Source organism: Oncorhynchus keta, unplaced genomic scaffold (assembly GCF_023373465.1).
Source record: "Oncorhynchus keta strain PuntledgeMale-10-30-2019 unplaced genomic scaffold, Oket_V2 Un_contig_3473_pilon_pilon, whole genome shotgun sequence".
Classification (NCBI taxonomy): Eukaryota; Metazoa; Chordata; class Actinopteri; order Salmoniformes; family Salmonidae; genus Oncorhynchus; species Oncorhynchus keta.
Genome location: NW_026287276.1, coordinates 300,706 through 312,677, shown reverse-complemented (window position 1 = coordinate 312,677; position 11,972 = coordinate 300,706). Strand labels below are relative to the sequence as shown.

At 47.9% G+C, this 11,972-nt stretch overlaps 1 protein-coding gene and 2 long non-coding RNA genes across 18 annotated transcripts; 2 read left to right on the top strand and 1 right to left on the bottom strand.

The window, feature by feature from the left end:
• The first annotated feature begins 1,452 nt into the window (after positions 1-1,452).
• LOC127924007 (uncharacterized) lies at positions 1,453-2,794 on the top strand. Of its 16 annotated transcripts, none has more exons than XR_008116538.1 (4): positions 1,453-1,480; positions 1,685-1,730; positions 2,122-2,177; positions 2,775-2,794. It is a non-coding gene; the product is annotated as an uncharacterized LOC127924007 (long non-coding RNA). The 16 variants fall into 16 exon arrangements; XR_008116541.1 differs by lacking the exon at positions 2,775-2,794 and adding an exon at positions 2,684-2,703; XR_008116544.1 differs by lacking the exon at positions 2,775-2,794 and adding an exon at positions 2,502-2,521.
• Positions 2,795-3,816: 1,022 nt separating this feature from the next.
• Positions 3,817-9,323, top strand: LOC127924002 (rho GTPase-activating protein SYDE1-like). Its single transcript, XM_052508344.1, has 2 exons — positions 3,817-4,075; positions 8,823-9,323. Exons 1-2 carry the CDS (start codon positions 3,856-3,858, stop codon positions 9,299-9,301), a joined length of 699 nt encoding a protein of 232 aa, XP_052364304.1. The 5' UTR covers positions 3,817-3,855; the 3' UTR covers positions 9,302-9,323.
• Positions 9,324-10,553: 1,230 nt separating this feature from the next.
• Positions 10,554-11,463, bottom strand: LOC127924001 (uncharacterized). Its single transcript, XR_008116469.1, has 3 exons — positions 11,326-11,463; positions 11,103-11,214; positions 10,554-10,879 (listed from the first exon to the last, which is right to left on the bottom strand). It is a non-coding gene; the product is annotated as an uncharacterized LOC127924001 (long non-coding RNA).
• Positions 11,464-11,972: the final 509 nt, after the last annotated feature.

The window sequence follows — 11,972 nt, the reverse complement described above, 5'->3', positions numbered from 1 at the left end:
TCTGCCTGAACCAGAGAGGGTGGGTACATGTCTCTCTCTGTCTGTCTTTGCCTGAACCAGAGAGGGTGGGTATGTCTCTGTCTGTCTCTCTCTCTGTCCTCTCTTGCCTGCAATGTCTGCCTCTGTCTGTCTCTCTGCCTGAACCAGAGAGGGGGTGGGTACATGTCTCTCTGTCTCTCTCTGCCTCTCTCTGCCTGAACCAGAGAGGGTGGGTACATGTCTCTCTGTCTCTCTCTCTGCCTGAACCAGAGAGGGTGGGTACATGTCTCTCTGTCTGTCTCTTTGCCTGAACCAGAGGGGTGGGCACATGTCTCTCTGTCTGTCTCTCTGCCTGAACCAGAGAGGGTGGGTACATGTCTCTCTGTCTGTCTCTCTGCCTGAACCAGAGAGGGTGGGTAGATGTCTCTCTGTCTCTCTCTCTGCCTCTCTCTGTCTGTCTCTCTGCCTGAACCAGAGAGGGTGGGTAGATGTCTCTCTGTCTGTCTCTCTGTCTCTCTCTCTGTCTCTCTGTCTGTCTCTCTGCCTGAACCAGAGAGGGTGGGTACATGTCTCTCTGTCTGTCTCTCTCTGCCTGAACCAGAGAGGGTGGGTACATGTCTCTCTGTCTGTCTCTCTGCCTCTCTCTGTCTGTCTCTCTGCCTGAACCAGAGAGGGTGGGTACATGTCTCTCTGTCTGTCTCTCTGCCTGAACCAGAGAGGGTGGGTACATGTCTCTCTGTCTGTCTCTCTGCCTGAACCAGAGAGGGTGGGTACATGTCTCTCTCTGTCTCTCTCTCTGCCTCTCTCTGTCTGTCTCTCTGCCTGAACCAGAGAGGGTGGGTACATGTCTCTCTGTCTGTCTCTCTGCCTCTCTCTGTCTGTCTCTCTGCCTGAACCAGAGAGGGTGGGTACATGTCTCTCTGTCTGTCTCTCTGCCTGAACCAGAGAGGGTGGGTACATGTCTCTCTGTCTGTCTCTCTGCCTGAACCAGAGAGGGTGGGTACATGTCTCTCTGTCTGTCTCTGCCCTCTCTGTCTGTCTCTCTGTCTCTCTCTTTGCCTGAACCAGAGAGGGTGGGTACATGTCTCTCTGTCTGTCTCTCTGCCTGAACCAGAGAGGGTGGGTACATGTCTCTCTGTCTGTCTCTCTGCCTGAACCAGAGAGGGTGGGTACATGTCTCTCTGTCTGTCTCTCTGCCTCTCTCTGTCTCTCTCTCTGCCTGAACCAGAGAGGGTGGGTACATGTCTCTCTGTCTGTCTCTCTGCCTGAACCAGAGAGGGTGGGTAGATGTCTCTCTGTCTGTCTCTCTGTCTCTCTCTGTCTCTGGGTCTCTCTGTCTGTCTCTGGGTCTCTCTGTCTGTCTCTGGGTCTCTCTGTCTGTCTGTCTCTGGGTCTCTCTCTGTCTGTCTCTCTGTCTCTCTTTGTGTTAGGTAGGGTTAGGTAGGGTTAGATAGGGTTAGATAGGGTTAGGTAGGGTTAGGTAGGGTTCACATTGTGTTAGGTAGGGTTAGGTAGGGTTAGGTAGGGTTAGGTAGGGTTAGATAGGGTTAGGTAGGGTTCACATTGTGTTAGATAGGGTTAGGTAGGGTTCACATTGTGTTAGGTAGGGTTAGGTAGGGTTCACATTGTGTTAGATAGGGTTAGATAGGGTTAGATAGGGTTAGGTAGGGTTAGATAGGGTTAGGTAGGGTTCATATTGTGTTAGATAGGGTTAGGTAGGGTTAGATAGGGTTAGGTAGGGTTCACATTGTGTTAGATAGGGTTAGATAGGGTTAGGTAGGGTTAGATAGGGTTAGGTAGGGTTCACATTGTGTTAGGTAGGGTTAGGTAGGGTTAGGTAGGGTTAGGTAGGGTTCACAGTGTGTTAGGTAGGGTTAGGTAGGATTAGGTAGGGTTAGATAGGTTAGGTAGGGTTAGATAGGGTTAGGTAGGGTTCACATTGTGTTAGGTAGGGTTAGGTAGGGTTAGGTAGGGTTAGATAGGGTTAGGTAGGGTTAGGTAGAGTTAGGTAGGGTTAGATAGGGTTAGGTAGGGTTAGATAGGGTTAGGTAGGGTTCATATTGTGTTAGATAGGGTTAGGTAGGGTTAGATAGGGTTAGGTAGGGTTCACATTGTTAGATAGGGTTAGGTAGAGTTAGGTAGGTTAGGTAGGGTTAGGTAGGGTTAGGTAGGGTTCACAGTGTGTTAGGTAGGGTTAGGTAGGGTTTAGAGTGTGTTAGGTAGGGTTAGGTAGGGTTAGGTAGGGTTAGGTAGGGTTAGATAGGGTTAGGTAGGGTTAGGTAGGGTTCACATTGTGTTGGGTAGGGTTAGGTAGGGTTAGGTAGGGTTAGATAGGGTTAGGTAGGGTTAGGTAGGGTTAGGTAGGGTTAGATAGGGTTAGGTAGGGTTCACATTGTGTTAGGTAGGGTTAGGTAGGGTTAGGTAGGGTTCGCAGTGTGTTAGGTAGGGTTAGGTAGGGTTAGGTAGAGTTAGGTAGGGTTAGGTAGGGTTAGATAGGGTTCGGTAGGGTTAGGTAGGGTTAGGTAGGGTTCACATTGTGTTAGGTAGGGTTAGGTAGGGTTAGGTAGGGTTAGATAGGGTTAGGTAGGGTTAGGTAGGGTTAGGTAGAGTTAGGTAGGGTTAGGTAGGGTTAGGTAGGGTTAGGTAGGGTTAGGTAGGGTTAGGTAGGGTTAGGTAGGGTTCACAGTGTGTTAGGAAGGGTTAGGTAGGGTTCACATTGTGTTAGGTGGGGTTAGGTAGGGTTAGATAGGGTTAGGTAGGGTTAGATAGGGTTAGGTAGGGTTAGATAGGGTTAGGTAGGGTTCACATTGTGTTAGATAGGGTTAGGTAGGGTTAGGTAGGGTTCACAGTGTGTTAGATAGGGTTATAGAAGGTTAGATAGGGTTAGATAGGGTTATAGAAGGTTAGATAGGGTTAGATAGGGTTAGATAGGGTTATAGAAGGTTAGATAGGGTTAGATAGGGTTAGGTAGGGTTAGATTGGGTTAGATATGGTTATAGAGGGTTATAGAGGGTTAGATAGGGTTAACCTTGTCTAACCCTCTTCTCTCTCCCCTCTCTCTCCAGTCCTCCCTGTCTAACCCTCTTCTCTCTCCCCTCTCTCTCCAGTCCTCCCTGTCTAACCCTCTTCTCTCTCCCCTCTCTCCCCAGTCCTCCCTGTCCAACCCTCTTCTCTCTCTCCCCTCTCTCCAGTCCTCCCTGTCCAACCCTCTTCTCTCTCTCTCCAGTCCTCCCTGTCCAACCCTCTTCTCTCTCTCTCCAGTCCTCCCTGTCCAACCCTCTTCTCTCTCTCTCCAGTCCTCCCTGTCCAACCCTCTTCTCTCTCTCCCCTCTCTCTTTAGTCCTCCCTGTCCAACCCTCTTCTCTCTCTCCCCAGTCCTCCCTGTCCAACCCTCTTCTCTCTCTCCAGTCCTCCCTGTCCAACCCTCTTCTCTCTCTCTCCAGTCCTCCCTGTCCAACACTCTTCTCTCTCTCCCCTCTCTCTTTAGTCCTCCCTGTCCAACCCTCTTCTCTCTCTCTCTCTCTCTCAGTCCTCCCTGTCCAACCCTCTTCTCTCTCTCAGTCCTCCCTGTCTAACCCTCTTCTCTCTCTCTCAGTCCTCCCTGTCCAACCCTCTTCTCTCTCTCCCCCTCTCTCCAGGCCACCCTCTCTCTGCTCCTAGACCATCTGAGCCTCGTTGCCTCCTCCAGTCCTCCCTGTCAACCCTCTTCTCTCTCTCCCCTCTCTCCAGTCCTCCCTGTCTAACCCTCTCCTCTCTCTCCCCTCTCTCTCCAGGCCACCCTGTCTAACCCTCTTCTCTCTCCCCTCTCTCCCCAGGCCACCCTCTCTGCTCCTGGACCATCTGAGCCTCGTTGCCTCCTACAGTGACTGTAACCGAATGAACTGTCAGAACCTGGCTGTGTGTTTCGGCCCGGTGCTCCTGACTCCCACCCAGGAGTCCTGGAGACCCACTGCACCAGGACAGGGCGGTCAGGGCGGGCGCGGGGGGAGCTGTGGAAGGGGCGGACGGAGTTTTGCTCACAGCGAGGAGATCGCCAGTGCTGTGGACTTCAAGAGACACATTGAGGCCTTGCATTACCTGTTGCAGCTCTGGCCCAGTAAGTGTCTGTTGGGACAGAGTGGGCCGACATTTCCAACGGTCCAAACTGGATGGATATGACCTCACTACAACCAGAGAAATATCTTTGTTACGTTGTTTCAACCAGTCTTCCCGTTTCCTAGTGATACTGTACTATTCATTGCCTTCGGGAAAGTATTCAGACCCCTTGACTTTATCCCCATGTTGTTACGTTACAGCCTTATTCTAAAATATATTCAATCGTTTTTTCCCCTCATCAATCTACAGACAATACCCCATAGTGACATCACAATACCCCATAGTGACATCACAATACCCCATAATGACATCACAATACCCCATAATGACATCACAATACCCCATAATGACATCACAATACCCCATAATGACATCACAATACCCCATAATGACATCACAATACCCCATAATGACATCACAATACCCCATAATGACATCACAATACCCCATAATGACATCACAATACCCCATAGTGACATCACAATACCCCATAATGACATCACAATACCCCCATAATGACATCACAATACCCCATAATGACATCACAATACCCCATAATGACATCACAATACACCTGCTCGTAATGACATCACAATACCCCATAATGACATCACAATGGATAATACATCACAATACTGTCATATTCTTTGGAAAGTATTCCCTTGCCTTTTCCCCACGTTGTTACGTTACAGCCTTATTCTAAAATATATTCAATATTTTTGTCCCTCATCATACACTTATCAATATGGCCAAAAGTACGTGGACACCTGCTCGTCAAACATCTCATTTCAAAAACCACGGGCATCAATATTGAGTTGGTCCCCCTTTGCTGCTATAACAGCCTCCACTCTTCTGGGAAGGCTTTCCACTAGATGTTGGAACATTGCTGCTATAACAGCCTCCACTCTTCTGGGAAGGCTTTCCACTAGATGTAGGAACATTAATGCTATAACAGCCTCCACTCTTCTGGGAAGGCTTTCCACTAGATGTTGGTATATTGCTGTTATAACAGCCTCCACTCTTCTGGGGGAAGGCTTTCCACTAGATGTTGGAACATTGCTGCTATAACAGCCTCCACTCTTCTGGGAAGGCTTTCCACTAGATGTTGGAACATTGCTGCTATAACAGCCTCCACTCTTCTGGGAAGGCTTTCCACTAGATGTTGGAACATTGCTGCTATAACAGCCTCCACTCTTCTGGGAAGGCTTTCCACTAGATGTTGGAACATTGCTGCTATAACAGCCTCCACTCTTCTGGGAAGGCTTTCCACTAGATGTTGGAACATTGCTGCTATAACAGCCTCCACTCTTCTGGGAAGGCTTTCCACTAGATGTTGGAACATTGCTGCTATAACAGCCTCCACTCTTCTGGGAAGGCTTTCCACTAGATGTTGGAACATTGCTGCTATAACAGCCTCCACTCTTCTGGGAAGGCTTTCCACTAGATGTTGGAACAATGCTGCTATAACAGACTCCACTCTTCTGGGAAGGCTTTCCACTAGATGTTGGAACATTGCTGCTATAACAGCCTCCACTCTTCTGGGAAGGCTTTCCACTAGATGTTGGAACATTGCTGCTATAACCGCCTCTACTCTTCTGGGATGGCTTTCCACTAGATGTTGGAACAATGCTGCTATAACAGCGTCCACTCTTCTGGGAAGGCTTTCCACTAGATGTTGGAACATTGCTGCTATAACAGCGTCCACTCTTCTGGGAAGGCTTTCCACTAGATGTTGGAACAATGCTGCTATAACAGCGTCCACTCTTCTGGGATGGCTTTCCACTAGATGTAGGAACATTAATGCTATAACAGCCTCCACTCTTCTGGGAAGGCTTTCCACTAGATGTTGGTATATTGCTGTTATAACAGCCTCCACTCTTCTGGGAAGGCTTTCCACTAGATGTTGGAACATTGCTGCTATAACAGCCTCCACTCTTCTGGGAAGGCTTTCCACTAGATGATGGAAAATTGCTGCTATAACAGCCTCCACTCTTCTGGGAAGGCTTTCCACTAGATGATGGAACATTGCTGCTATAACAGCCTCCACTCTTCTGGGAAGGCTTTCCACTAGATGTTGGAACATTGCTGCTATAACAGCGTCCACTCTTCTGGGAAGGCTTTCCACTAGATGTAGGAATATTAATGCTTTAACAGCCTCCACTCTTCTGGGAAGGCTTTCCACTAGATGTGGGAACATTGCTGCTGTAACAGCCTCCACTCTTCTGGGAAGGCTTTCCACTAGATGTTGGAACATTGCTGCTATAACAGCCTCCACTTTTCTGGGAAGGCTTTCCACTAGATGATGGAACATTGCTGCTATAACAGCCTCCACTCTTCTGGGAAGGCTTTCCACTAGATGTTGGAACATTGCTGCTATAACAGCCTCTACTTTTCTGGGAAGGCTTTCCACTAGATGATGGAACATTGCTGCTATAACAGCCTCCACTCTTCTGGGAAGGCTTTCCACTAGATGTTGGAACATTGCTGCTATAACAGCCTCCACTCTTCTGGGAAGGCTTTCCACTAGATGTTGGAACATTGCTGCTATAACAGCCTCCACTCTTCTGGGAAGACTTTCCACTAGATGTTGGAACATTGCTGCTATAACAGCCTCCACTCTTCTGGGAAGGATTTCCACTAGATGTTGGAACATTGCTGCTATAACAGCCTCCACTCTTCTGGGAAGGCTTTCCACTAGATGTTGGAACATTGCTGCTATAACAGCCTCCACTCTTCTGGGAAAGCTTTCCACTAGATGTTGGAACAATGCTGCTATAACAGCGTCCACTCTTCTGGGAAGGCTTTCCACTAGATGTTGGAACAATGCTGCTATAACAGCGTCCACTCTTCTGGGAAGGCTTTCCACTAGATGTAGGAACATTGCTGCTATAACAGCCTCCACTCTTCTGGGAAGGCTTTCCACTAGATGTTGGAACATTGCTGCTATAACAGCCTCCACTCTTCTGGGAAGGCTTTCCACTAGATGTTGGAACATTGCTGCTATAACAGCGTCCACTCTTCTGGGAAGGCTTTCCACTAGATGTAGGAATATTAATGCTATAACAGCCTCCACTCTTTTGGGAAGGCTTTCCACTAGATGTTGGTATATTGCTGTTATAACAGCCTCCACTCTTCTGGGAAGGCTTTCCACTAGATGTTGGAACATTGCTGCTATAACAGCGTCCACTCTTCTGGGAAGGCTTTCCACTAGATGTAGGAATATTAATGCTATAACAGCCTCCACTCTTTTGGGAAGGTTTTCCACTAGATGTTGGTACATTGCAGCGGGAATCAGTTTGGAACTCGGTATTGTGTGTTGCAGCCGAGGACAGATGATTTTTTGCATGCTACGCACTACAGCACTCGGTGGTCCCGTTCCGTGAGCTCGTATGGTCTACCACTTCGCCGCTGAGCCGTTGTTGCTCCTAGACGTTTCCACTTCACAATAACGGCACTTACAGTTGACCAGGGCAGCTCAGAAATTTGACCAACTGACTTGTTGGAAAGGTGGCACCCTGACTTTTGGGGCCTCCCGAGTGGCACAGCGGTCTAAGGCACTGCATCTCAGTGCAAGAGGTGTCACTACAGACCCTGGTTTGATTCCACCTACTGTGTTTGGGAGTCCCCATATAGGGCGGCACACAATTAGCCCAGCGTCGTCCGGGTTAGGTTTGGCTGGGGTAGGCCGTCATTACACCATATTCAGACTACTAGCCCAGCGTTTGGCTGGGGTCAGGGTTAGGGTTTGGCTGGGGTAGGCCGTCATTACACCATATTCAGACAATTAGCCCAGCATATTCGTCCGGGTTAGGGTTTGGCTGGGGTAGGCCGTCATTACACCATATTCAGACTACTAGCCCAGCGTCGTCAGGGTTAGAGTTTGGCTGGGGTAGGCCGTCATTACACCATATTCAGACTATTAGCCCAGCGTCGTCAGGGTTAGAGTTTGGCTGGGGTAGGCCGTCATTACACCATATTCAGACTATTAGCCCAGCTGTCGTCCGGGTTAGAGTTTGGCTGGGGTAGGCCGTCATTACACCATATTCAGACTATTAGCCCAGCGTCGTCAGGGTTAGGGTTTGGCTGGGGTAGGCCGTCATTTTAAATCATATTTTTTCTTAACTGACCAGTTAAATAAAGGTTAAATAAAAAATTCTCAGAAAAATTGAAAAGATGAAGATTGGTTGTCTATGGAGATTGCATGGCTGTGTGCTCGATTTTATACACCTGTCAGCAACGGCTGTGACTGAAATAGCCGAATCCACTAATTTGAAGGGTGTCCACATACTTCTGACCACTGACCTCTGAATCCACTAATTTGAAGGGGTGTCCACATACTTCTGACCACTGACCTCTGAATCCACTAATTTGAAGGGGTGTCCACATACTTCTGACCACTGACCTCTGAATCCACTAATTTGAAGGGGTGTCCACATACTTTAGTATATATATATATATATACAGTATATCACAAAAGTGAGTACACCCCTCACATTTTTGTAAATATTTGAGTATATCTTTTCATGTGACAACACTGAAGCAATGACACTTTGCTACAGTGTAAAGTAGTGAGTGTACAGCTTGTATAACAGTGTAAATTTGCTGTCCCCTCATAATAACTCAACACGGAGCCATTAATGTCAAAACCGCTGGCAACTAAAGTGAGTAAAACCCTAAGTGAAAATGTTTAGAACATCATCATCTCTGGGTTTTGAAACCTTTCCTCTCTTTCCTTCTTCACTCCTTAGTTCCTACAGACAGAGTGACAGACAACCCCGACTCTCCCACCATCCTCCAGCCCTCCTGTAGTTCAGACGTGCCTCCTTCCCCTCCCAGCCCCATGCCCCATAACCCCCTGCCGCGGCGCTGCCAGCGTGGCCTGTCGCTACCTCTGGACCTCCCGGGGGACGACGTGGGCGTGGTGTCGCGACGTGGACGGGGCAGACTGGAGAGCCCGCCCTGTAACCGGTATGCTGGCGACTGGAGCGTGTGTGGGCGGGACTTCCTGTCCGGAGGCGATGCGGACTACGATGAGGTGGCAGGGAGCGACAGTGAGGAAGAGGAGGAAGAGAGGAAGGTGAAGAAGGTGGAGTGGACTCAGTACGTAGACGACTTAGTTCTGGACTTTGACGCCCCGTTTACCTGCAGACTGAGTCTCAAAGACTTTGATACGCTGATATCAGACCTGGAGAGAGAGCTGTCCAAACAGATTAACATCTGTCTCTGAGAGGGAGAGGGGGGAGAGGGAAGAGAGGAGGGAGGAGTGGAGAGGAGAGAGGAGGAGAGGAGGGAGAGGGAGGAGAGGAGGAGGAGTGGAGAGGAGAGGACAAAAAGGGAGAGGAGAGGAGAGGAGAAGAGGAGGAGAGGAGAGGAAGAGGAGGGGAGGAGAGGAGAGGAGAGGAGAGGAGAGGAGAGGAGAGGAGAGGAGAGGAGAGGAGAGGAAGAGGAGGGGAGGAGAGGAAGAGGAGGGGAGGAGAGGAGAAGAGAAGGGGAGAAGAGGAGAGGAAAGGAGGAGGAGGGGAGAGGAGAAGAGAAGAGAGGAGAGGAGAGAGGAGGGGAGAGGAGAGGAAGGGATGAGGAGAAGAGGTGAGAGGAGAGGAAGGGAGGAGGAGAGAGAGAGACGGATAGTATTATTGAAGGTCAGGAAATTCTTTATTAGGAAATGACCAAAGAAAGACGACAAGCAATGTGGTATTTGCTTCAGTAATGTTGAAGTGTATTTAACTATTCCAATGTGTTTAAAAAGCTTCATTTCTGGTGTTTTCTCCGAATGCTGGTTCTTCTACAAACAAGTGACAACATTCTCGTCTTTGATCACACAAGGACACCTTATTTGTAGAGACGTGGACCAGTGAAGTTCTTGACAATTCATTGTTTGTAAAAAAAAAATCCTAGATTCTAATGCCATGTAAGGCTGCAACGCCTGTCAGACTCTGTTATGTTGTCAGTCAAATGTCTTTATTTATTTCTCCCATAGAAGTCCATTTAAGGTCTATTTTTTTTAGAAGGATTTGTTGATGTAATTCCCAATGATTTATTCTCTAAATTCCAGTGAAGGGTGAAGGAGAGATCTTTAATCATTTTGGATAAAATAATGCATTGGAAAAAATGTACAGTACCAGTCAACAGTTTGGACACACCTACTCATTCCAGGGTTTTTCTTTATTTTTTACTAGTTTCTACATTGTAGAATAACAGTGAAGACATCACAACTATGAAATAACACATTATGGAATCATGTAGTAACCAAAAAAGTGTTAAACAAATCAAACTATATTTTATATTTGAGATTCTTCAAAGTCGCCACCCTTCATGACAGCTTTGCACACTCTTGGCGTTCTCTCAACCAGCTTCACCTGGAATGCTTTTCCAACAGTCTTGAAGGAGTTCATACATATGCTGATCACTTGTTGGCTCCTTTCCTTCACTCTGCGGCCCAACTCATCCCAAACCATCTCAATTGGGTTGAAGTCGGGTGATTGCGGAGGCCAGGTCATCTGATGCAGCCCTCCATCACTCTCCTTCTTGGTCAAATAGCCCTTACACAGACTGGGGATGTGTTGGGTCATTGTCCTGTTAAAAAAAACAAATTATAGTTCCACTCAGTGCAAACCAGATGGGATGTATCGCTGCAGAATGCCTTGCATTGCCTTGAAGTGTCACCAGCAAAGCACCCCCAAGTCATCACACCACCTCCTCCATGCTTCACGGTGGGAACCACACATGCATCGGTTCATCTACTCTTGAATTCGAAACAAATTACAGACAGTGTCACCAGCAAAGCACCCCCACGTCATCACACCACCTCCTCCATGCTTCACGGTGGGAACCACACATGCATCGCTTCACCTACTCTTGAATTCGAAACAAATTACAGACAGTGTCACCAGCAAAGCACCCCCACGTCATCACACCACCTCCTCCATGCTTCACGGTGGGAACCACACATGCATCGGTTCACCTACTCTTGAATTCGAAACAAATTACAGACAGTGTCACCAGCAAAGCACCCCACGTCATCACACCACCTCCTCCATGCTTCACGGTGGGAACCACACATGCATCGGTTCACCTACTCTTGAATTCTAAACAAATTACAGACAGTGTCACCAGCAAAGCACCCCCACGTCATCACACCACCTCCTCCATGCTTCACGGAGGGAACCACACATGCATCGGTTCACCTACTCTTGAATTCGAAACAGATTACAGACAGTGTCACCAGCAAAGCACCCCACGTCATCACACCACCTCCTCCATGCTTCACGGTGGGAACCACACATGCATCGGTTCACCTACTCTTGAATTCGAAACAAATTACAGACAGTGTCACCAGCAAAGCACCCCCACGTCATCACACCACCTCCTCCATGCTTCACGGTGGAAACCACACATGCATCGGTTCACCTACTCTGCGTTTCACAAACACACAGCGGTTGGAACCAAAAATCTCAAATTAGGACTCCAGACCAAAGGACAGATATCCAACGGTCCAATGTCGTGTTTCTTGGCTCAAGCAAGTCTCTTCTGAATAAAGAAAAACCCCAATAAAGAAAAACCCTTGAATGAGTAGGTGTGTCTAAACTTTTGACTGGTGCTGTACATTCAATTAAATTTGATGACATGTCAAAAAATATATGTCAATTCAAGTATTAATATGTCTGTTAATAATCAGATTCCAGGTTGATCTTGAGACCTGATTGTGAATTAATGAACTGAGTTGGATTTAGACACGAGCACAAGCCTTTAAGCTGAATTACAAGACACACACACCAACGACTCATAAAACTGTCTTTCAGCTGAATTACAAGACACCAACGACTCATAAAACTGTCTTTCAGCTGAATTACAAGACACACATACCAACGACTCATAAAACTGTCTTTCAGCTGAATTAC

Bases quoted from the DNA above. Each gene is read 5' to 3' on its own strand.
- LOC127924002 (XM_052508344.1), top strand. From the start codon at position 3,856: ATGAACTGTCAGAACCTGGCTGTGTGTTTCGGCCCGGTGCTCCTGACT. The intron at 4,076-8,822 runs GTAAGTGTCTGT...TTCACTCCTTAG, and splicing joins CCTGTTGCAGCTCTGGCCCA to TTCCTACAGACAGAGTGACA.